This window comes from Astyanax mexicanus, chromosome 23 (genome assembly GCF_023375975.1).
Source record: "Astyanax mexicanus isolate ESR-SI-001 chromosome 23, AstMex3_surface, whole genome shotgun sequence".
NCBI lineage: Eukaryota > Metazoa > Chordata > Actinopteri > Characiformes > Acestrorhamphidae > Astyanax > Astyanax mexicanus.
Window position 1 is genome coordinate 6528294 of NC_064430.1, and position 26945 is coordinate 6555238.

Genomic DNA, 26945 nt, shown 5'->3' on the forward strand with positions numbered 1-26945 from the left:
ACACGTAAGGAATCATGTAGTAACTTAAAAGTATTAAACAAACCAAAATAATATGTGAAAAAAAATATTTAGATGCTCTTATCTTGGGAGCTGTTAACTTGTTAACTTGGTTTCTGAGCATGGTAACTCTGATGAATGCATTCTGTACAATGGAGGAAACTCTTGCTCTTCCTTTCCTGGGGTCAGCCTGATGAGTGCCAGTTTCATCTTAAGGTTTTTGATTGTCTTGCACTTTACTTTTCTTTACTTGACTATTTTAGTTGAGTAGTTGTTGCTTCTCATAATCTGGATTAGAACATTACTCAAATATTCACTATTCACTGTATACCTGTAACTCTACCTCTTCACTACTTTACTTTAACTGATGCTCTCAAACACTTTATTAAGAGACAAGGAATTCAAGTAATGAACTCTTGACGAGTTCAGCACAGCTGTTAACTGAAAGCCTGAATTCCAGGTGACTCTACCTCATAAAGATGACTGAGAAAATCCAGCCAAGATGTGTAAAACTGTCTAATCTAAGCAAGAGGTTCTACTTTTAGTTAAGTATTAGTGGTAACCTTCAATGCAATTTTTTTTTTATTGATATAATAAGAAACACTGAATTTAAGGTGTGTCCAAACTTTTGACTAGTTCTGCAATTCAAATTGTCGCGTTTTCTTACTTGTTCATGCTGTATTCCACATTTTAATACGACTGGAAGGGGCCTTAGTTTGATATGCTTTGGAATAGTGTGCTCTGTAACAGAGACATGTTGTTATAGAGATTAGCTTTGCGATTTATTGATGACAAACTTGATTCAAGAGCTAAAGAGGACACGCAGAGAAAACATTATAATTAGTACAAATCCAAATAATGAAAGGGAAATAGGATTGTATGGAAAATGCAACTTAAAAAGTGCAGAGTTTCTTACATTTACTCTTTTTGACTTTTATTTAAGTCCAGACAGCAACATTATGCTATGCAATCCTTGAAGAACCTTTTAGCGGGATTTCAATTTAAAACTGTGGAGAAACCCCTTAAGGTTTCACACAAAAAGGACTCCAATTCCCAGCATGCACCCACACCGGACTTTCCTTACACTGCTGATCATGTGACGCTAAGGCGTTCATGCTCCCCCAGCTTCTGATTGCTCACACCTGGACTGTTCACATTAAGAAATGTAAGTACAGATTTGTACTTAAAAGAGTACAAAGCTTGTCGCTGGGGCTGTACCTTATATTGAGGTAAAAAAAGTACCTTTTAGTGAAAGTCCTTTTTTGTACCCATGGTTTTTGTGCCAGTAAAGATTTTAAAGATTATAAACATTATCATCAACTAAATGTGGCTCAAAAACTTGATGATCCAAAATTGTCTGGCTTTCAAATAAAAAATGTGAAATTAAAATATATATTGTTTATTAGTACAGTGATACAGAATACTGAATGTACCTTTTGTCTGGTTAAATGGTACAATTCTGTACTTATTGCTGTTAGAAAGGACTTTGTACTTCAGAGGGAATAAATCTGACCCTGTAAAGACCAATATTGCATCTTTGAGTGTACAATTATGAAGAATGTACCTGTGGTACAAAAAGTACTTAATAGTACCTCTGTTTTTTAGAGTGTTTAGTATTAAAACCCCTCTGTTTCCTTAGCTCTTCTTTGACTGTTGAATCTAGTTTGCTAGCTCTTTTATGACGCTTTTCATTTGTTTTTGCCTTTGTTACCAACCTGTTTTGTGTTTTTTGACTACTCTCTTGCCTTGCTCTCTGTATAGTTGGTTACCTTTGCCAACCTATTTTTGTACACAGACTACTTTTTTTTCTTTGCCCTTTTTCCTGCTGGATTCCCTGTTTATCACCCCATTTTGCCCTTCTTACTATCGCTGCCTTTCTGTTACTGACCCTGCCTGTCCCTAACTACCCATGTAAACCTATTTCCCTTGATAATAAATTGTGTGATTGGTATCTACAAGTCTTTGTTTTTGATTTGGTCCTCACGCATGAGAAAGTTGCTTTAAAGAACCTCCAAGTTTCAAGTATTTTTAGAGGAAGAATGTTTCCTAAAGGTTCCTTATAGCATCTTAAACAAAAAAATGTTCTAAAATAAAATCCTCAAGCAACTTTTAACAGTGTATGAGCTAAAATACAGACAGTACACAGCAATGTACTCCATGGTGTCTTCATCCACTTCATCTATTAATAATAGCCATCCTCCGCTTTCCTAATTTACTTATGGATATATCACAAAAATAAATACACAAAGAAAAGCAAATTCACCCAGACATTTACCCTGTGTCAGCACAGTCTGGTATCAGACGATTACAGTTTTGTCCATTCAGTCAAATGAATATTTAAAGAACTTCAGCACTTTTAGCACTTCATCGCTCTTCTGACCGAAAACTCTGAGCTAAGTGAGGAAACTTGGTGCATCTTTTATCTTATCTTGGCCTCTTTTATGTCTTTTATGTGAAGCCGTAGAGGGTTCAGCCCAGCTAGCAACTGCTTCGTTGTAAATCTGCAGGCAGTAAATGCGACGTGTGCACGCCACTAATGGAGATGTTTTATTGCTACGTGTGCTAATGCTAAACTCATGGAGGTGAAACTGAAGAGTTCTGGTTCTGATGACCACATAAGAAAAACCTGCGTACACTCGCTTTACACCATGACATCAAACGTACATCACTAAACACTTCCCTTTGTTCCTCACGTTAGAGTTTATCAGAACCAGGAAGGTCTAACAGAAGACTCTCTCTTTCTCTCTCTTTTTCTCTTTTTCTTTTTTTCCACACTGATTCTTTACTTTCCTTTTCACTTTGACTCGTTCTATAAGCTTGAGTGAAATCGAACTGGATCAGGAGCTTGATGCTACACTAAGTATTGACCCTGCATCAGTAGAGAAACACTTTAGAAGTGATATGAGGTCCCTCGAGTACGACCTCTTGAAAGGCCAGCATTTGTTTTTTGCTACTATACAGTATGTCCAAAAGAATGCACTTCAAAAACTGCTGGTTTGAAGCTTTTGGGTGATTTTCTTGAGTGTTTTTCCACAGTGTTTAGTAGATTTTGTGTACTCTAGTTAGAGCAAGGCCTGATATAGTGGATGCAGATGGGTATAAAGTACTCTTTCCAAAGTTATGAGTGCCTTAGTTTGTTGGACATCTAAGTGCTCCTATGTTAATATGATTATAAAGATATATCTAGGTGTTCGCTCATAGAGAAAGGTTACAGTAACAGACATGGTTTTGATGGTGGTTGGCCTGTTGGGGCCAGTTGGGACCCTGATCTGGGTTCTGCAGACCTGTTTCCACAGTGAATATGATAGGCCTTTTATTTTTTTATTTAGTCCACATGATTCTTTCATTTTTAGGACTTTTAGTCAGTTGCGTATCATGCAGCTGCTTTTAGGGCGTGTTGGTGTGTCTTTGTTATCTAAAGAGTGCAAAAAATAATGATAAAAATAATTCTCTTAATAAATCATGAGTGTGTTTTGGGGCGTAACATGAAATAAACCAATCAGTGTGTCAGTCATCATTCCCTTTAAAAGCTAGGTGAGCTCTGACTTTGGCGCGTTCATATCTTAAAAGTGCAGCTCTTTTATGCGTATCAGCAGAGGATACTGACCTGCACATCCACGCTGTGAATGTACACCAAAAATATTATTTTATTCTTTATTCAGTTTATTGTTGAGTTAAAAGTTGGGTGTGCGCGCCAGTTCGAATCCTGTTCATGTAGCTTGCCATCAGCTACCAGAGCCCTGAGAGAGCACAATTGGCCATGCTCTCTCTGGGTGGGTAGGGTGAAGTCGATCAGCACAAGGCTGCGTCTGTGAGCTGATGTATCGGAACCGAGTCGCTTCGCTTTTCTTCCGAGCGTAAGCACTATGATGCTACTTCGTAATGCTGCATCAGCAGCAGTTTAAAAAGAGGCGGAGCCTGACTTCACATGTATCGGAGGAGGTATGTGCTAGTCTTCACCCTCCTGGTGTGTTGGAGCAACACTAGTGATAGGGGGAGTCCTAATGAGTGGGTTGGGTAATTGGCCTTGTAAATTGGGGAGATGTGTGTGGGGAGATGTGTGTGTGTGTGTGTGTGTGTTTACCAAGTGTTCACATGCTTTTACATTGACTTCCATCGAAAGTTAAAAAAATGTTATCTCTCGTCTGTGAAGTTGCTGACAGCAGTGATTTACAAATAACCATGTAATAATAAAAAAATATTTAATATATTGTGCTATATTATCAGTTTTAAGCTTTGGAAGCTACTTTGGCGTATTGTTTGTGGTTTTTTGATCTCAAGAAATGTAGGTACATGTGTTAAATAGCTGTATTTTCTTAAAATAGCCCAAATAGATTTTTTTCAGCCATACTTAATGAACAGAATCACCTAAAAGAGAAGGAACCCATACATTCCAGGCATATAAAAGGTGCCTGTGGGCTTTACTGAGTGCTGTGATTGTCGGTTTAGAAAGTGGCCTCTGTGCTGAGGGGTGTATATACAGGATAAGGAAGTTAAGACCCCCATTACTGAGGGGTTTCAGTGCCCGTAAGTCAGCATGAGGACTGGGTTAAGAGGCAGTAAACACTGAAACACTGGCCTCTGAACTGCAGGCCTCTTCCCACAGGTTCTCCTGCCTGCAGGACGGGGTTAAGGACAGAGTGGTACTCTGATTACTCTGGTATTTCATTCCGAGATAGAGCTGGAATTTGCCTCCATTTCTGTGTTTTTTGTGTGTGGATAGGCTTTTTTGTGAGTGTTTGGTAAGCCTGTGGGTCAATTTCAGTATAGCATGCTTGTTTCAATTTCATATTAACACTGTGTGACAATACATGTATTAAAATTCATTCTGAATGAGCAGATTATTGCATAAAACCTCTGGAATATAATAAAGAGGAAGATGGATGATCACAAGCTTTTAAAACAAGCTGAACTGCTTGCATTTTTGCACCAGGAGTAAAGGCATAAAATTATCCAAAAGCAGTGTGTAAGACTGGTGGAGGAGAACATGCCAAGATGCATTAAACTGTGGTTATTCCATCAAATATTGGTTTCTGAACTTTTAAAACTTTATCAATATGAATCTGACTTTATGAAAGCTCTTTTTTTCTCATTTTCTGCAAGTACATGCACTAAATGACAACTTTTTCATTTGGAATTTGAGAGAAATGTTGTCTGTAGTTTTTAGAATAAAACAATAATGTTTATTTTACTCAAACATAAACCTATAAATAGCAAAATCAGAGAAACTGATTCAGAAACTGAAGTGGTCTCTTAATTTTTTTTCAGGAGATCTAAGATAAATAGTCAAAAAAATAAAAAATATGTATTTTTAAGTCATTTTTTGTAACCTTTTGAGGGCCAAGAGGCACAGTACTCTGATAATGACCCTTATATGAGAAAAGCTGAACAAATATAGTTGTGTGTGTATTTTTTGTGTGTGTATTTTTTTGTGTGTGTATTTTTGTGTGTGTGTGTGTTTGTGCATATCAGCAAGTTTGTCATTACACGTGTGCCGCTGTGGCCGCTGTGCTCGGAGGCTGCAGGATTACAGCAGGTTATTGCAGGATTTACAGTTAAGCCCTCCAGTAAAGCCGGCACTGTTACTGTTGGCAGCTTTTATATACAGAGGGGAAAGTTCTGCCCTCCTGTAGAGTTACACACACTGGGCACTTCCATATAAACACTGCCAGCTCTCAGTATTCTCTGTTTTACAGCCGTAATACTGTCATTTCTATCAGCACTATCATTTACAGTATATGTTGTATAGTACTGTCATGTGTTATTGGTGGATTCTGCATATGTTTTGAGTGAAACTGACCAATAAGCAATCAGGAAATGACAAAGGACACGCCCATCATGTCAAAAACCCATCAGTCTACATCAGAGAGAGATGCGTGTGTATAAAAATACTGTAATTTGTATCTGCTGGAGTTTCTGCAGTGCGTTAGGAAAGCAGCAGTAGAGCCCGGGTAGAGGTTTTGATTTTTACACTGCAAAAAAATCCATTGGCAAAAACTAGACAAAATATATGTAAATTGAGACATAAATGCTTAAATTAAGCAAAGAAATTTGCCAATGGGGTATGAGAATTTTTCTTAGTAAGACTTTTTTTTTTAAAATAAGCAATCACAAAGTTACAAAATGAGTGAAATAAGCTTAACTCAAGAAAAAATCCTTTATTTTTTTGGCTTAAATTTGTACACAAGAATCAATTTAACTTGACTAGTAACATTTTGTGCTTATTTAGAGTCTAAATTACTTTAAAAAAAGTTAAAAATACTTAGTGAGACTGAATAAGATCATATTCCTAAGTAAAACAATCTTACACTTATGATGCTTAGTAAGACCAAATAATTTTATCAGAGAAAAAAAATAAGATTTATTGCCTTAAAACTAGTTAATTTCATTTGCTAAGAATACTGTTTTGCGGTGTATGATGAAGAAAATGTAATCATTAATCAGAATTGATCACAGAAAATAGTTTATGATTAATATGATTATATCATTGATTTTTAATTGACTACCACTAATATTATACCAGACAGATCAGCCAACCAATTAGGGGTGGGCAATATTATATTGTATACAATATATCGTGACACAGAAATTCCATATCGTGATAATAGGGCTGTTCTGTCTTAAAAGTAGTCTATTATTTACTGTGAAGCTTTAGGTGTATTTATTGTATAATTGTTTTAGTTTGCAGTTTATATGCATGCACTAAATATTCTGCAATATTATTTGCTGAATTATATTATTTTATGATAATAATAATAATAATAATATATTATTTATTTTTCCACATTATGATTATACTGTTATACTATTATACTATATTCCTGAAATTAATTATCGCCAAGTATATCGTTATCGCACAAATACCCTGAAATATCGTGATATTATTTTAGAGCCATATCGCCCACCCCCACAAACAATCATAACTTTTCTTTCTCCTCTTCCTCCACAGGTCACCTTCCGGTTGGAGTTTGAGTTCAGCAGTTCTGAGTTGCTGGATCATGTGCGGATAATTCTGCAGGCCAGCAGGTAACACTAAATACAATAGTGAAATTTAGTGAAACTGTGATGCATTGTGTTATCAAACATCATAATTTTTGTTCTTATCTCGCAGCCCAAGTAGCAACTGATTTGTAAAGTTTTCCTTCAGTAACCGTGTAGCACTAGCCTAGCAACAGCTTGAATTGCCGTAATTCCCTTTTCTCCATTAAAACATTTAAATCTAGTGATGCATGCAAATTTTGGCAAAAGAGTATAAAAAATAAGTAAAAAAACATCTAACAATTCATACAGATCAGTAACAAATGTATTTTTTGTCATATTGCAGCATTTATCTTAACATTATGATTGTTTTCATCACCAATAACACTGGATTCCAAAATCAAAAAGATGTCCACGAAAAAAGAAGTGAAACACAGGGCTGCCAGTCTCTCATCAATTCAAAGAGTAATCCAGCTTGAAAAAACGGTTAGCTAGAAACACTCATGAATAATATGTATCATTTGACTCAATAACGCACAATTTTTTTTATGTTTTGTCAGCTTGTTATGGCTACTGCTCCTGTAACAAGTTCATATTCTTAACATTTAAAGAGTTCAGAAATCAATTTTTGGTGGGATAACCCTGTTGGTTTTTTATCACAGTTTTCATGCATCTTGGCATCATGTTCTCCTCCACCAGTCTTACACACTGCTTTTGGATAACTTTATGCTGCTTTACTCCTGATGCAAAAATCCAAGCAGTTCAGTTTGGTTTGATGGCTTGTGACCATCCTTCTTGATTATATTCCAGAGATTTGGTAATTTGGTAAAATCAAAGAAACTCATCATTTTGAATGGTCTCTTATTTTTTCCAGAGCTGTATATACACTGTATATATGTAGTAGAAACACTGTGTTGTGCTTTATTGGTATATCCGCTTTATGTATCAACATTTATCAAAAGTTTTGTTATTTCTTTTGTCTAAGTAGCTTATGCAATGATGAAAAAGTTGCAAAATAAATGAAAATATGCAAAAAGATGCTAAAAAATATGTTTGGAATTCGGTTTTTGCCACTATTTATCACTATTTTAAACACATTCATAAAAATGCTTCCAATCAAAGACTCTTAAATGTTTAGGTGAATTAATTACGACATTGCCCTTAGAAAAATTTACTTCCGCCATTAAAGGTAAATATTCTTCATTTTATGATATTTGGGGCCCATTCATTTCCTATTTCCTATCCATTTCCTAGAGAACACAGATTTATCACATGTGTTACAAGAGACTGTATAGTAGTACAGCAGTAGTATAGTAGTGATCCTCTGCAAAGTTTAAAACCCTTTAAAATATGTGTTTTCCCCTCCTGACGCAAAAGATAAAGGCAAGGAAACAATGATAACCATGACACCCCTTACAAGAAAGAAGCTATTTATTTATTTATTTAATTGTTTAAATATTATTATTATTATTATTCCTTTTCTTTTCTTTCTTTCCATTCTTGTATATTTAAAAGGGAAGGTTTGTTAAAATGTTTTCTGTTTAGTTGTGTTTTAAACATACCTGTCAAGTCTCCCGTTTTGGCCGGGAAACACTGACCGCTGTGTGTCTCTTAACCAATCGTGGTGCTGGTTCAAGGAGAAAGTCCTGCCTTTCAGGAGAAACAGCCAATCAGCTTGCTGGTTTTGCGGAGCTCAGTTTAGTGTGGGGGAAGCCCCGCCCCTCCCCTCGCTGTGAGTTCAGGCAGCTAGTCGGAGCAGCTGTCGTTAAAACTAATCTGGATATACGGAGATTTTTCTAAAAGAAAGGTAACCATGTAAACTGTGATGAGATTGTTTCTGATAGCTGGTTAAAAAGACTCTTCTCTGAATCAAAACATAAATTAAACCCGTTGTGTGTTTAATAAAATACAGCTTGTGACTCAGTTATCTTAACTTTAGAATTAGCTAGATAGATATTCAGGGTTTGAGAAAAATCTACATATATATATATAATGCCCTGCCCTGATGTGCCTGATCAGCCAATAACTATCATTTCCAAACTCTATTAGTTCAGGGCTAGTTTTAGGGTTTGTTAGAATTTGTTTAAATCTCAAGTATTGTGGTGTAATGTATTATAATGTAATGTAATGTATTATTTAGAAGGGGTAGAAGAGATGGTTGAGCTGGAGAGAGAGAAAATGTGGAGAGGGCTGAAATTAACTGATTAACTGATCAGGAGTGGACTGAACGATAGAAAGAAGTATTAATGAAAGATTATTAATTGTGTAGCCCCTTAGGACTATTATTTACTTATGGAATATATCTGGTCCGTGTCCTTTTTGTAAATTTGTGCACCCTTCAATTTCAATTTTAAATCTATTAAATAAAAAAAAAAAAAAAAATATATATATATATATATATATATATATATATATATATATATATATATATATATATATATATATAATTTTTAGCCCTCGGTTGGGCGGCGGAAAAAATACCTTATTTTTAAGTCCAAAACTTGACAGGTATGGTTTTAAAACAGTGTTGTAAAAATCTAATTGTGACAAAACAATAAAGATAATGTTGGTTTAAAAAAAATAAAAAATCAAAGGACTCTTCTAAAGCAGTGTGTTTCAGAGTGAATCACAAAAAGTGGTAGAAAAAAGCCATTTTTTCAGAGATGGAATGAAGCTAAAGTGTTTTCACATGTGACCAAGTGTGACTTGACCATTTCCAGAGTGAGAACTCCAAAAAATATTTCCCCCTCAGGGTCAGACTCCTACTTATTTTGTACTAAATATCCGAACTGATCCCAAAACAGCATTCCTGCCTTTGGAAACTATTCTAAGAAAATCTAACCCATGTTTTTTTGAGTAGTTAAAACACATCTACAGCTCACTTCTCTTTCTTCATGTTCCTCTGCAGTGACGGCGAGGAGGTGGCCTTACACGACAACATTAATGACATCTTCTACACACTGAAGTACGAGGCAGACCTGCTCTTCACGAGGTCAGTCTCAGAGCTCAGAGCGTGTGCGGTGTGTGGGCATGTATGTGTGGGAATCGTCCACCAATAATAAACAGCCTGTTCTGTGCAAGAAATGAAACGCCTGCTCTTCCACGTCTCTGTCTGTTCCAGAGATTCCAGTCCGCCACGCTGGGAGCTCAAAGCTGACCTCTCCCTGGAGAAGCCTGAGAACATCCATCCGCCCTTCAACTTCACCTTCCAAGTAAGCTCCGCTCCACTCCACCCGCTGCCCTGTTTTACCGCTCACTGAGAGATCTGGGACTAATCGAGATTAATCAACATTAACTATATGATCTTGTTCTGCTCAGATCCAGAACCTGGGCTACTTCCCTGTGAGAAACCTCCAGCTGAACATCATGATCCCTGAAGTGACCAAAAATGGCAATCAGCTCCTGCAGATCCAAGACTTTCATGCAGAGCAGGTGAGACATTTGTCAAGAAAGTTGACAAGTTGAAGGGCAGCACTGAACTAAAACTAGAGGATGACCATAAAAAAATACATATTAAAAATAATAAAAAACTGTGCAGCAACATATTCAGAGCTTCTGTCTTGAATATTATTGAAAAGTTACTTTATGTCAGTAATTCAGCTCAAAATGTGAAACGTATATATTATTTAGATGTATTACACACAGAGTGATCTATTTTAAGCATGTATTTATTTTATTGTTGATGATAATTATGGCTTACAGCCAAAGAAAACCCAAGAATCAGCATCTCAGATGCTCAAATTAGCATAATGGGTTCTTTAGGCAGTGTGGGCAGTGTGCCAAATCCTGCTGGAAAATAAAATCCACATCTCCATAACAGTTAGTCAGTGCAGTCATAGAACAGTGCAGTTGTCAGCTTTCCTCTGCTGACAACTTTTATGAAGATGTGGATTTCATTTTCTAGCAGGACTTGGCACACTGCCCACACTGCCGAAAGTACCAATTGGTCTTATATAATATTCTAATTTTCTGAGACACTGACTGTAAGCCATAATCATCAGCAATAAAAGAAATAAATTCTGTGTAATACATCTATATAATAGATTTTACATTTTAAACTGAATAGAGTGGAGGACAGTGAATAAACACAGTGTTTTAAAACTCCAGCAGCACTGCTGTTTCTGATTAACTTCACCACCATGATGGGAATGAGAATGAGCCACCACCCAAATAATAATAATAGATACTCTGTGTTGGTCTATCCTGTGGGGTCCTGACCATTGAAGAACAGCGTGAAATGCTAAAGGGCCTCAAAAATGTGCTCCTATATTTTTAATGCAGTTAAAAAATGGATAATGTGTATAGAAATAATTATTTGGACTTAATTACCTTATTGCTAGCCCTCAATTACTCTGTCTTAATTTATTTTGAAAGATGTATATACAATAAAATATATAATATATTATATGTTATTATATAATATCCTGCCCCATGATTTTTGTCATATCCAATGGAAGCTTAAATTGGCCATTGAATGTGGATGCGATTTCTGCCATAGTTGCTAACTGTCTGTTGTCTTGGACAATTCAGCCTTTGAATTACACTTGGAACAATTGAATTGTTCCTGTAGACATAATAACAAAGCACAATAAATTTACCTCAGCAATGCTATTGTAATCATAAATTTAATTCAGTAGTGCTATTCTAACAATAGATTTACCTCAGCAATGTTATTCTAGTCATAAACTTACCTTAATAGTGCTATTCCACCCATACATTTACCTCAGCAGTGCTATTCCAATTATATATTTACCTCAGCAGTGCAATTCAAGCCAAATGTTGCTGGTCACAATCTTTAGCACATTACCACTGTGTTGCTGTCCACTGTAGGTGGTAATGCCTTGGATGGCATTACTTATAACACTGGATTAAGGAATGTGGCACCCACTATACTATCCTTAATATCAATCACAAGATAACACCTCATAACCTACGAAGGTTTGAGCATTCTCAAGCCTTCTCACTTTGTGAACCATTTACATACATTACTGCTACTCCATGACTTTATCTGCAAGGTGGAGCAGCTGCAAGTAGTAGCTTTTAAAAGAGTGGAGGACAGAAAGTGATTAAAGACAGACAATATTATATATTATATATTATTATATAATATTGTGTCCCATGACTTTTGTCATATCCAATGGAAGCTAAAATTGGTCATTGAATGTGGATGCAATTTCTGCCATAGTTGCTAACTGTCTGTTGCCTTGGACAATTCAGCACTTGAACATGTGAATTATTTTAACAGATGATAATAAATCACAATACATTTACCTCAGCAATTGTCATCATAAATTCACTTCAGTAGTGCTATGCTAATCTATTTACCAATAGATTTAGTCATAAACTTACTTTAATAGTGCTATATTCCACCCATACATTTACCTCAGCAGTGCTATTCCAATCATATATTTACCTCAGCAGTGCAATTTAAGCTAGATATTGCTGGTCACAATCTTTAGCACATTACCACTGTGTTGCTGTCCACTGTAGGTGGTAATGCCTTCTATGGCATTACATATAACACTGTGGATTAAGGAATGTGGCACCCACTATATCCTTAATATCAATCACAAGATAACACCTCATAACCTACACAAGTGTGGGTATTTTCAAGCCTCCTCACTTTGTTATCCATTTACATACATTACTGCTATTCCATGACTTTATCAACAAGGTGGAGCGGCTGTAAGTAGTAACTTTTAAAAGAGTGGAGGACAGAAAGTGATTAAACACAGTGTTTAAAAAATCCAGCAGCACTGCTGCATCTCGTGCTGTACTTAAATAACAATTATTATATTATATTTTTCCATCAGGAAAACGGAATTCACTGCATTCCTCCTCAACACGTAGCGCACAGCCGAGCATCACCAGAGGACCTGACCCGCATCTCCCACCTGGTAACCGTCACCTTTGGCTGTGTTCCTGTATCTCCAGGCAGATAATGATCTATATAACGCAGCCCTGGCCTCTTTTACTCTGCGCTCTTTGAAGCTTTGTGTAACTGTTAAGTGCTGTGTTGTGAAGTCACTGTGCTGTGCTTGTGAAAACCGATGTGGCGAAGAGTTTCTATAAGGCTTGCTAAAGTTCAGTCATCTATCATGCAGAATGTCTGGCTTTATGTAATGCAGAGCAGAAACTCCACAGAAGTGGTTTATCCAGTAAAAATGTGGTGACTGGAGTCCTGTGATTGAGACTGTAAATAAGGTTTATTCCTATAAGAGCCGCTGGCTCTTATCTTTAAGCAGCTTTAATAAGGAAAGTCATTAAAGTTGTGCAATATCTTCATATCACTGAAAAGAAGAGGAGAGAGGGGGAGGGGTCGCAATGAAATTCTCAAAGTCAGAGAAAAAGGAGGGGAGGGGTTGTGATTCAGAGCCTTACCACAAGAAACTAGAGGCTGTTCTCTAGTGTTTGTGAACAATAGAACTTTTAAACAAAGGCAGGTTTTCATTATTATTATTATTATTATTTTTCACTGTTTAGACCATTTGATAAGAATATAAAGCCTGTATTCTAAATTAAGAAAAAACAATTACAAAACTACTAAAATTAGCTGTTAAACACTGAACACTTTTTTATATTCTTATTGTTTTATCCTAGTAGACATCAGACAAAGCATTCTTAAGTGAATACATTTACCTCAGGAATGCTACTGTAATCATACATTTACTTTAGTAGTGCTATTATAATAATAAAAAACATCAAACCTCAAAGCAATCCTATTTTAATCATATATTCACCTTAATAGTGCCATTCTACCCATGCATTCACCTCAGCAGTGCTATGCTAATCATACATTTACCTCAGCACAACTATTTTAATCATACATTCACTTTAATAGTGCTATTCTACCCATACATTTACCTGAGCAGTGCTATTGTAATCATAGGCATAACTCATTAATGCTAATCTAATCATTAATTTACCTTAGTAGTGCTATTCTAATCATTAATTTACCTCAGCAGTGTTATTCTGATCATACGTTTACCTCAGCAGTACTATTCCAATTCTATATATACCCCAGTAGTGCTATTCTAATCATAGATTTACCTCAGTAGTGCTAATCTAATCATATGTTTACCTCAGCAGTGCTACTCTAATCGTTAATTTACCTCAGCAATGCTACTCTAATTATAGGTCTGCTTCAGTAGTGCTACTCTAATTATTAATTTACCTCAGCAATGCTACTTTAATCATAGGTGTGCCTCAGTAGTGCTACTCTAATTATTAATTTACCTCAGCATTGCTATTCTAATCATACATTTACCTCAGTAGTGCTACTTTAATCATTAATTTACCTCAGCAGTGCTATTCTACCCATACATTTACCTAAGTAATGCTACTCTAATAATTAATTTACCTCAGCAGTGCCATTCTAATCATACATTTACCTCAGACGTGCAATTTTAATCATAGATTTACTTTGGTAGTGCTACTCTAATCATATGTTTACCTCAGTAGAGCTATTCTAATCATAAATGTATTAATTTGTACGTGTGTTTGTATGTATGCAGAATTACACCAATACCCTGACTGTGCCGGTGCACTGCAGTGTGAACCTGACCTCATACAGGGACGTCCACGTGAGAATCAGCGGGTCCCTTCGCACTGACTCTCTACACGCAGTAAGTAAACCTACCACTCACTCTACTGAGGTTCATAACTCCTGAGGTTTGGACCATTTTCCTCTTAAATGAACGCAGTACTTCAATTAAAAAGTGTCTGATTTTGAACCTTAGTGGTTTCAGAGGTGAAGAAAGTGCTTTTTTACAGTGAGCTGTTTTATCTTGCCCTTTGATGACTTTTTTGGGGGCTCAGTTGTTTAGATGTGGCTTCACACCCTCATTTACGACCCTTTGGTTTTTGCCTTAGAATAAAACACATTGTTTTTCCGTTAATGGTGGATTTAAATGTGTTAAATATACTGTAGATCCTTCAACCACAGATGCAGCTCCTCCTCTTCTGTGGAAGGTGATGGATGGAACTTGAATGGAACTCCTCCAAAGCGCCAACATTTTTCCTCATCTATTTTTTTTTTATTAGTGTGACACCCTATAATCTATAACCTAATGTTATATTATACTTATTATGTATATTTATTATCACTGTGGATGTAATCTATATCAATAGACCATAGTTTATTGTCTCTACTCATTAAGTAGAGACACGAAGCAAGCCAGACTGTTCTCATACAGAGTTTCCCAATGGTGGAACAAACTTCCTTCTACTACCAGATCAGGAGAATCTCTCACTATCTTTAATAAACTCCTGAAGACAGAGCTCTTCAAAGAGCACCTACTCTCCTAACACCTCTAACTAACTACCTTCTACTACCAGATCAGGAGAATCACTGACTATCTTTAATAAACTCCTGAAGACAGAGTTCTTCAAAGAGCACTTACTCTCCTAACACCTCTAACACACTAACTACTTCTAACCTCATTTCCTTCTTCCCATTCTCTACTTCTCTATCCCATTACTTCTCTTTGACCTCCTTTAGAACCTGACTACAATGTTTTTTACCTTTAACTTCTATTACTTTTTGTACTTCACTATTGTAAGTCGCTTTGGACAAAAGCATCTACAAAATGTAATATAATGTAATTATAATATAATGTGATGTAATTTAATGTAATGTAAAAAGTAAATAAACTTAATGGTTAATACTGAGGTCAGCAAAAGTGATTAAGGTCATGTCCATATATTGTACGATTGGTCTAAAATGTAATTATTGTAACTGCGCTATACATTAATGATGACTGTGTTGACCGTTCTGCCACTGAGTGCTGGTGTTCCAGCCTCCATCTGTTCTTCTTTATGGCGAGTTGGGTTTCTCTACAGGTCAGGATTTCCTAAAGCCATTAGGACCTGTCAAAATAGATGACACAAACACAGTAAACACATTTAAACACTGCACAATTACTACAACTGTGAACTGGCAGCCCTGCTTAACTACACAGAGTTTCTGTGTATGTTATTGTCTCTCTGGTCTACATCTGTTCTCTGTTTCTCTCTGATCCTCACATATACACACATGCTGACTCTGATATTCATCTTCTGCTGCCTCTAGCATCTTCTTACTGCTGCTTTTGTCTTTTACCATCTCTCTCTATATATATTTCTCTCTTATAGGCCCAATTTAATGTCCCATTTGTACCATTGTCCCTTTTTAAGTGATTTTGAGGGTCACCCTTACCCTTGGAATTAAGAACTTAAAAAATTGACTTTGGGTGTAGAAAAACATGATAAAAAAGTACTCACCTTTGTTGAATAGCCTAACTCCACTTTCCTACAGCTTCTCGAGATTTTTTTTCTAAATTGCTTTTTGCCCAGCATTCTGTACAACGACCGGTTTAGGGCATATTTTGCTCCGAAAAATCACTTTTTACACCATTTTCCAGCTCAAAGTAGCTCCACACCTCCTTGTTAGAATCCGGAGAGCCCTGACATTTAAATCGAGGCATTATTAACTTAGCAGCAGGCTATACGGAGTCTATATATATATATATATATATATATATATATATATATATATATATGTATACATGTCTGTCATTATCAGTCCAGTGATGGCGGCGCTCGGAGCTGAAGCTAGCGTTATGGGATGTAAAAAGTGGCTTTTAATAAGCTTCTTATGCACTTTTTAAGTTATTAATGCCTCATTTTAAATGGCAGAGCTCTCCAGATTCTACCAGTGAGGCGTGGAGCTACTTTAAGCATGGATAATGGTGTAAAAAGCGATTTAGTGCTGGGCAAAAAGCACAAAATTACTGTATCTCAGGAAGCTGTAGTAGAGTGGAGGTGGGCTATTCAACAAAGGTAAGTACTTTTTTATCATGTTTTACTACAACAAAAGTCCATTTTACACCAGAGCGTTTTTAATATTGTACCTTTGCATTATACCTTTGAGGGTAATTATGAAATTACGAAAAATGTACCTCTAAATACAAGAAAGTACTTATATTGTACCTATATTGTTTTTTTTTAGTGTGTAATAACTTAGCATTAACACAGTAACAGCACAATTGTGATAAGATGGTAATAACCCAATTGCAATAACAATGTAAGAACATAGTAATAGCACAATTTTAATAGCATGTAATGGCATAGTAATAACACAATAACAAAAACACTGTAAAATCATGGTAATAAAATATCACAATAGTAATAAAAAATAAATATTTATCTATCATTGTAATAACACAATTGTAGCAACAGTGCAATAACTATGGCATTGTTGTTAGATAGCTTCTTGTAAAAATGTTCCTGTTTCACCTAAAATGTAACAAGTAACAAGACATACTACTAGTGATTTTATGCTTGTTATAAAGATAATTAAGGTGTACACTACTCTAAATCTAAATAAACTAATATAATTCTACAATAGTTACCATTTTTTATTTAAAAAATAAATTTGTGGTTTTTTTTGGTCACTTGTGACACTTTTTTGTCATTTATTTCTCATAACCTCTAAAAAAAATCTCTGTTTGGCGGCAATGCCCAAACACTACACTAATAACCCCTCCATCCCATCAAGAATCAGGGCCCCCTACTCCTTACGCATGAACATACAAAAAGATGTCCACAAAAATGAGATTGAGCCTAACTCTTTTAGAGTATCTGGCCTCTGACATATACGTGCAAATGTGTGTGTGACAGAGAACCGACTGACTGACTGGCTGTGTTTTTTCTGTCATGCCCAGCTGAAGTTCAAAACGCTGGAGTTGGTGACGACAGCCTCGGTGGAGCTGAGCCCAGAAAGCCCCATGTTCCTTCATGAAGAGAGGCCCGTCCGTCACGTGAGTCCCCCTCCCGACCCGTCCACGCCGACAGGAAGCCGCACATTACCTCACACGAGCCCCGGCCGTGACACTGCATGAACCCGGCTGATGCAGGACAGATCTGAATAAATCATGGGAATGTGTTAGGACATCTCCAGACGGGAGGAATACATTAGAATTGGAAATAGACTTTAAAGTAGATCTTGTATTTGTTCACATTTGTACCAGTTGTCCTTTACACTGGGTCAAAAGTTCATAGTTATAAAATTCCCATTTTGTAGATGCAAGATTTTGCAAGGGCCTTCTGCATTAAGCAATAGTTTAGTTGGCTAGCAGGTTCATAATAATATTTACATAGTAAATTTACATAGTGTTTACGGCGCTTATATGAACAAAAGTATTGAGAATCTGCTCAGGTTTCATGCATTTTAAAATCAGATACTAAGTGGTGAGCACCACATAGTAAGTCTTTATATTTGAGACCTAGCTAAAAGTACACTTACATTTACTCACAAATGTCCAATCTGGTGCTCATCACTTAGTATGTGGTGCTTACCACTTAGTATCTGGTGCTCACCACCTAGTATGTGGTGCTCACCACTTAGTATGTGGTGCTCGCCACTTACTATCTGGTGCTCACCACCTAGTATCTGATACTCATCACTTAGTAACTGGTGCTCACCACTTACAATCTGGTGCTCGCCACTTACTATCTGGGGCTCACCACTCATATTTCGTGCTCACCACTTAGTATGTGATGCTCACTACTTAGTATTTGGTGCTCACTACTTACTCTCTGGTGCTCACCTCTTAGTATGTGGTGCTCACCACTTAGTATCTGGTGCTCACCATCTAGTATCTTGTGCTCACCACTTAGTATGTGATGCTCACTACTTAGTATGTGGTGCTCACTACTTACTCTCTGGTGCTCACCTCTTAGTATGTGGTGCTCACCACTTAGTATCTGGTGCTCACCATCTAGTATCTTGTGCTCACCACTTAGTATGTGATGCTCACTACTTAGTATGTGGTGCTCACTACTTACTCTCTGGTGCTCACCACTTAATATGTGGTGCTCTCCTCTTAGTATGCGGTGCTCACCACATAGTATCTGGTGCTCACCATCTAGTATCTTGTGCTCATCACTTATTATGTGATGCTCACTACTTAGTATCTGGTGCTCACCACTTTTTTTATATATATATAAAAAAACATGTCTCTTCAGGAGCTCCGTAGCTTCAATATTACCAATGGAGCCAAAAAATATAGAATAGTAGTAGAAAAAAGGAGGTGGTCATAATGTTATAGAAAGTGCTCAGCTGATATTTTGGTATGTTTCTGGGGCTCACCACTTAGTATTTAGTGCTTACCACTTAGTATCTGGTGCTCACCACTTAGTATGTGTTGGATATGGATATTTTGAAAGTAAACAATGGAGCACTGTTGTAAGTTGCTCTAGATAAGGACGTCTGCTAAATGCCTAAATGTAAATGTAAATATAAATGTGGTATGGGGTGTTCACTACTTAGTATGTGGTGCTCACCACTTTTTTACGTAAAAAAAGGAGGTGGGCATAATGTTATGCTTGATCTGTGTATATGAGCTATTTGCAACTATGTGAAATGCTAATAATATAATGCACATGAATGCAACACAACGAATCACACTGCACTGAAACCCTGAAACCGTGTTCAGACAGTTTATTCTAACATTTCCACTCGCGTAAACTTACACAACCCGCACTGAAACCGCTCACCAGACGAGGACCTTCTGTCTGCGAGTGAGACGCTGCTGCAGTCCACACAGTTTCACAGCTTCTCAGTGAACTCCAGAAGTCTGGAACCAAAGGACCGAAAGGACCAGCAGACCACAGTGCAGCCCTCCACTCACACACTGATCTCTGCTGCCATCTATAGACACTCTGTCGAAAAACTCAGAGCACTCACTCGCTTAATCAGTCAGAAGAAAACAGACATTTATTAATAATATGAAATGAGAAAAAAGCTCATAAAATAGCAAATTAACACCATTTTTCATGAATATGCATTAATAGAATATAATTAATGACCATATTTTGGGGTTAAGATAAGTATATTGGTCAAAATAAGATTTGCAATGTTACAGCAGCACAGAGGAAAGGACAGAGATACAAATAATAGTATATATACAAAATATTACATAAAAAATATAAAAATACTTAAAATATAATAAAGGAAAAATATATACATCTATTGCAGCTAAAATAGGGTCCAAGGAGATATGATCATTTTAGTTTGTGACCAGTAAAGTAGTGAATAAATAGAAAGTATATAGTAGAGATAAGGTAAGAAAAAAATTGCACGTTAATCATATTGCACAAATGGTGATAAAGAGATCACAGTACACATAGTGAATTGAATATTGCACACAATAAGGTATTACAGCTTTATTGAGTTAGTTAATGTAAGTAAAATGTAAAAGTAAGTAAAATGTATAATAATAATGTATAATAATTATATCTCACTTAAAGGTTTGTTTTTAACCCTTACAGTCCTGTATTATCTCCAGTGATGGAAGCAAAAATGTAAGAATGCTGTTTTCTGTCTGTAATGCACAGAAAAGAAGACTTTAATATTCTACAATAAACTCTATATAGCAAAAAAAATCAAATTATCTAAAATATTAAATTGGAAGCCTGTGGGAAATATTTTGTATTTTATACTGTCCATTTTTATTTCAGAAACCATTCCTAAACAGTAGAAAACATGATTAAAAGTGTTTTAAATAACTCAATTAATAATTAAATTAGTAAAAAACTAATTTCAACTGTTTCATTGGTTTATGAACTTGTTCATTGTCTGGTTCATGGTTTGTTTTGATGGATAACAGCTTTTAAATAGCGTTTATAGTGTTATGTGCAGCAAATATTTTATATAGATATAAAGAAAATACATGATGTCCATTGTAATGGATGCAGAATCTAAAACACTTAGACTTTTAGACATTTGACTTTTTGATTTTTAGACATTTAATTGTATCAAAATTAGATATGAAAATATATCGATGTGTTAAATAACAGCACAAATTTAAATTTAAAAAATCATAGGCAACATCGCAGGATTAAACAAGTAAAAAAGTATCTAAATATATAGAAATGTAGCTGCATCAGTATTAAATATAGGTATATAATGTAGATAAACAGTGTACACCTGCATAAATATACATACCTCTAAGGTAGCAGCATAGATATCTATAAATAAAGTGACTTGTGAAATTAGAAATTGTTAAAGTTAATATTTGCTTTCTTTTTATGTGTTTCAGATAATTCTGGAGATACGGAAAGAGGAAGATTATCGTATTCCGATCTGGATTATTATTGGGAGTACACTCGGAGGACTGTTGTTACTGTCGCTCCTCATTCTAGCACTGTGGAAGGTAATAACCTCTATATGACCAGTTACATTATGGCTGTTAAATTTGTGGTGGAAAAAAACAGTACCTGTCAAAAGTTGGTCACAACTTCTTTATTAAATTGATTTTCTACATTGTAGATTAATATTTAAGACATGAAAACAATTAAGAGACACTTATGGAATTATGTAGTACACAGTAAAAAAGTGTTATTCCTCCCCATTAATCCCCTGATCTAAACCTGATGAACTGAGATGGTGATTTGAGGTGATTTAATTGGGATGAGCTGGAGCTTCACAGCATACAAGAAAAGCAGCAACTATTGTTCAGCACCTCCAGAAACTCCTTCCTTCAAGACGCTGAGAAAACTATTCCAGGTGACTCTCCCTCATGAAGACACTGAGATCAAAAAACTAAGAGTGTGCAGATCTGTCCTCAAACATAAATGTGATACTTATTTAGAAGAAGCTAAAGTACACTTTTTATGTACAGAATAATTCAGCATGTGTTCCTGTAGAGCTAAATTTACATTGTAAATCAAATCATAAAAAAAAAGAAAACACATTAAATGAGTTTGAGGTGTGTCCAAACTTTTGCGTGGTACTATACATTTCCGAGATTTTGTGAAATGAGTTAAGACTCATTGGGCTAAGCACTGCCATGATTAGGAAATTGCCGGTTCGAATCCTGTTCATGCAGCTTGCCATCAGCTGCCGGAGACCTGAGAGAGCACAATTGGCCTTGCTCTCTCTGGGTGGGTGCAGTAAATGGCGCTTCTTACCTTCATTACTACTAGGGTGATGTCGATCAGCACAAGGCATCTGTGAGCTGATGTATCAGAAACGAGTTGTTGAGCTTTCCTCCGAGTGTGAGAGTGATGCTACTCGGCAATGCTGTTGGAAAAGATGAGGAGTTTAACTTCACATGTATCGGAGGATGGTGTGTTGGGGCATCACTATTGATAGGAGGAGTCCTAATGAGTGGGATGGGTAATTGGCTGTTTAAATTGGGGGGAAAAGGGGACAAAAATGAATGTAAAATGCTATTCCTCCACAGAATGCACTGTATTCTCTTTATATATGTATATCTCTCGGTATGATGGTGTGTAGATGAAGGGCTTTTCAGATGGAGTTGTGTGATGGAAGTTTGGCTTGTGGTTTAAACTGTGGATTAAGTTCTAACTCTTTGGCTGTGTCTTTATTTCTCCCAGCTGGGATTTTTCCAGAGGCAGAAGCACAGGGAGGAGGCGGAAAACGAGGCCAATGGAAAGGTGGCAGAGGAGCGATAACGCAGGCTGCCCACTGGGTACAACCTGGCCCAACTCTCAGGGAGCGTCCCACAGTAACACTACACGTCTCTGGAACAGAGAGGGGGAGGCGGCTGGGGAGGGGGAGTGCAAGAGAGAGAGAGAGAGAGAGAGAAAGAGAGAGAGAAGAGGATATAGAAGGAAAGAGAGGAAAGTATTGATGAGTAAATATACACTATATTGCCAAAAGTACCCTGCGTTGGCCTGCATTGCTGTGTTTGGTGATGTGAGGCTTGGATCTCACTACACTCTACTGTTGTTGATCTAATCTGAAGCTACATGTTGTTTGGAGGTGTGTAGTGATGAACTAATCTGAAGCTACATGAAGTTTGGAGGTGTGTAGTGATGAACGCTGAAGCTACATGAAGTTTGGAGGTGTGTAGTGATGAACTAATCTGAAGCTACATGATTTTTGGAGGTGTGTAGTGATTAACTCTGAAGCTACATGAAGTTTGGAGGTGTGTAGTGATGAACTAATCTGAAGCTACATGAAGTTTGGAGGTGTGTAGTGATGAACTAATCTGAAGCTACATGAAGTTTGGAGGTGTGTAGTGATGAACTAATCTGAAGCTACATGAAGTTTGGAGGTGTGTAGTGATGAACTAATCTGAAGCTACATGAAGTTTGGAGGTGTGTAGTGATGAACGCTGAAGCTACATGAAGTTTGGAGGTGTGTAGTGATGAACTAATCTGAAGCTACATGAAGTTTGGAGGTGTGTAGTGATTAACTCTGAAGCTACATGAAGTTTGGAGGTGTGTAGTGATGAACTAATCTGAAGCTACATGAAGTTTGGAGGTGTGTAGTGATGAACGCTGAAGCTACATGAAGTTTGGAGGTGTGTAGTGATGAACTAATCTGAAGCTACATGAAGTTTGGAGGTGTGTAGTGATTAACTCTGAAGCTACATGAAGTTTGGAGGTGTGTAGTGATGATGAACTCTGAAGGTACATGAAGTTTGGAGGTGTGTAGTGATGAACTAATCTGAAGCTACATGAAGTTTGGAGGTGTGTAGTGATGAACTAATCTGAAGCTACATGAAGTTTGGAGGTGTGTAGTGATGATGAACTCTGAAGGTACATGAAGTTTGGAGGTGTGTAGTGATGAACTAATCTGAAGCTACATGAAGTTTGGAGGTGTGTAGTGATGAACTAATCTGAAGCTACATGAAGTTTGGAGGTGTGCAGTGATGAACTAATCTGAAGCTACATGAAGTTTGGAGGTGTGTAGTGATTAACTAATCTGAAGCTACATGAAGTTTGGAGGTGTGTAGTGATGATGAACTCTGAAGGTACATGAGGTTTGGAGGTGTGTAGTGATGAACTCTGGAGCTACATGCAGTTTGAAGGTGTGTAGTGATGAACTCTGAAGCTACATGTAGTTTGGAGGTGTGTAGTGATGAACTCTGAAGCTACATGTAGTTTGGAGGTGTGTAGTGATGAACTCTGAAGCTACTTGTGTTCATAGATCAAGTGATTCAGGACATCTGATTTTATTGATTTGGATGGACGAGCGAATACTTTTGGCAATATAGTGTAGAACTCAATTCTGAGTGATGAGACAGAATGCAAAGAGAGAAACACAAAGGGAACAAAAGGATGAACACAAGGCGATGGCCAGAATGAAAGAAAGAAAGAAAGAAAGTAGGGGACTTGCTCTGTGCACTGGATGATCTGTTGCTCCATCACGGATAATAAAAAACACTGCATCGTCCTTCGCCTGGCCTGCACTGCTTACTGAGCCGAACCCATGGATCACAGACAGGTCTCCACATCTCATCCTCCACGTTAAAAGAAGAAAAATGGGACGTCGTTTCAAACTAGGAAAAAAAAAACAAGACTTTTGGGAAATCCGTTGAAGAAGGACTTCTGGGAACATGAGTTTTTTTATATGCTATCTGACTCATCACATCTGATCTTCTGCCAAAATACATGTAGCTCTCTGCAAATATACAAGAGAAACCTCAAAATGGCTGAGACTCTCCACAACAGCCACGTTTCCTGGTGCTTTTTTATTCCCAAAATAGGACATCTTGGAAAAAGACGAGGGTTAGAGTGAGGGACGGGACAGCAGGGGGTTCACACAAGAGCTGGCTTGCTTTATTGTAACGATGTCGACAGATGTAAGATGTACATTAGGCACTGGTGTAACTAGCTCTGTGTTTTTTGCAGTGTTTCTAATTTATTGTTATGAAGATGAATGGATTTTTGATTGTTTTTCCACAGTAAGTGTGTTTGCATGCACTTCATAATTAGGGTTGGGAATCACAGGGCATTTCACGATACGATATTATCACGATATGTTCCCCACAAAAGCGATGACATCACTGTGATACTCAGTATACCACAAGTCAACTCTCTACGATACATCTGTGTTACTGAAGATGATCAAACACTCCTAAATAAGCAAATAAAAGAAATTATGGATTTATTGGTGCCACTACCAATATTCTTCACTGCAGGTTTACCCTATTCTTTTGATTAGCGCCACCACATAGAATAATAAAGCAGTAACTAAGTAAATAATGCCCCATCCACACAAATACAGATATTTTTAAAAACTGAAGTTTTTGTTTCTGTTTTTAAAAATATCCACCTGGAAACACCATACAACATGCTGAAGTAAACATTGGATTCTCTAGACATGCAGACGTTTTTAAAAACTGAGGTTTTTGTTTCTGTTTTTAAAAATATCCACCTGGAAACACCATACAACATGCTGAAGTGAACATTGGATTCTCTATACATGCAGACGTTTTCTCCACACTCCTCAGCATCAACTACTTCATTTTCAATGTAAGTAATCCGTGAATCACAGAGAGAACAGAACCATTACAGGCGCTGCACATGTCTCAGGCTCTGAACAGGCTAATGTAAACAAAAAGCAGACATACGCAGACTTGCTGTGTGACATCAGCGTTTTCAGAAAGCTTTGTTTTTCCTATTTACATGGCTCCGATTGTAGTGAATTGTAGCATTTTCGAAAAGCTCAGTTTTTGAGGACCAAAAAATGCTATTTTCGTGTGGACAGAAGGCCAAAGAGATAAATACCTCAGTTGGCCTAGGACGGGGCCTAGTCAAATTGGGGGTGGGTCTTAGTCCAAGCATCAATATTGTATCACAAACAAAAACAGTACAATACATTGCAATATGGATATTTTGTCCCATCGCTATTCAGAAACTGATTACACATGGATTAAAGTAGTTATCTGATCATATTTAAGTAATCATGTAAACAGCATATTCAAAATCATTAAATCTATAGGCTGTAGTGTTGGTAAACCTGGTAAATCTGGTAAAGAGAGCTGCATTTTAGCTTAGTAATTTCCATTTGCAAATTAAACATCTGATTATCTGATCTCCTATTATCTGATTACCCAAGTTCATGCAGACATGTTGATCAGATTACTGAGAAAATGATTACTGATTTTCTGCAGTAATCGGATTATTATGAAGTGCATGTAAACACACTGTGTACAGTTTTACTACAATGTCCTCCTGTGCTATTGCAAAATGATACTACAATACTCCACATTGCCCTGGCTGGGTATTTAAGTCCTTCATGAGATTTCTGTACTGAATGTTCGATCCATTTTCAGATTGCTTTTTACTCTTTTTTTTATCGGATTAATTCATTTTGATGCACTTTTTTATATTCCAGAAATACAAACTTGAATTTTGTAAATATACATATTTTTTTTATTATTTTATTATTTTTTATTATTTAGTTTTATTAATCTAAGTTGAAATGGTGTAATACTGCTTTCACAAACACTATGGCATTACCTTATAACTCAACCCTAGTTTCCTTGCAGGACAAAAAAAAAAGATCATAGCTCCACAACAAATAGCCTTTTAGAAAGGGTATGCTTACTGTACAGTAACTGTTCAATTTCTCAGCCAGGCTCTGTTTCTCTATCTGTGCTGTGGATGACGTGTCTGATTCAAAAGTCTGCAATAGTAAAACATTTGAAGGAGAACTCATGAAGTTCATGTTCATGAAGATGGTCTGTGTTTATAGTGTCAAAATAGGCAGAAGAATCTAACTGTGTTATGCTTTTTTATCTATTATGGTGTATGTCAGAAATTTAGGAGAATGACTGAATATTTGTACAAAAATGAATAAAATAAAAATGCCAATTTTATTGGTGGATCAAAACGTCTGTGTAATTTCTGACTGTACTTTATTTATTTGGCATGCTTTGCATTTTTCAGAATTTTAGAAATCGTCACTAAACACGAGTATGGTAAGCTAAGATAAGGTATAGTAGAGTATTGTAAGCTAAGGTAAACTAATCTAAGGTAAAATAAGTTAAGGTAACCTACCTTAAGGTAAGGTAAGGTTTGGTAATATATAGTAAGCTGAGGTAAGATAAGCTAAACTAATCTAAGGGAAAATAAGCTAAGGTAAACTGAGGTGAACTAAGGTAAGATAAGGGAAGGTAAGCTACTTTAGGTGAAGGTAAGATATAGTAAGCTGAAGTAAACTAAGCTAA

General features: G+C 36.6%; 1 protein-coding gene across 36 annotated transcripts in view; it reads left to right on the top strand.

Annotated features, from left to right (window-relative positions):
- Positions 1–26612, top strand: part of itga11a (integrin, alpha 11a) — a 126625-nt gene extending 100013 nt beyond the window's left edge. Inside the window, exons 22-32 of one of the 36 annotated variants that reach the window (XR_007429053.1) lie at positions 6947–7023; positions 9884–9967; positions 10097–10187; positions 10294–10407; positions 12789–12872; positions 14490–14600; positions 17679–17774; positions 21057–21170; positions 22357–22827; positions 22871–22953; positions 23372–26612. Coding sequence is in view for 1 of the 36 variants with exons in the window: in XM_022667089.2 (XP_022522810.2) it covers positions 6947–7023; positions 9884–9967; positions 10097–10187; positions 10294–10407; positions 12789–12872; positions 14490–14600; positions 17679–17774; positions 21057–21170; positions 22357–22434 (849 nt within the window). In the remaining 35 variants the exon portion in view is untranslated. Of the gene's footprint in view, positions 1–6946; positions 7024–9883; positions 9968–10096; positions 10188–10293; positions 10408–12788; positions 12873–14489; positions 14601–17678; positions 17775–21056; positions 21171–22356 lie in introns of all 36 variants that reach the window. The other 35 variants (XR_007429059.1, XR_007429027.1, XR_007429028.1 and 32 more) reach the window with 35 other exon arrangements.
- The last annotated feature ends 333 nt before the right edge of the window (positions 26613–26945 follow it).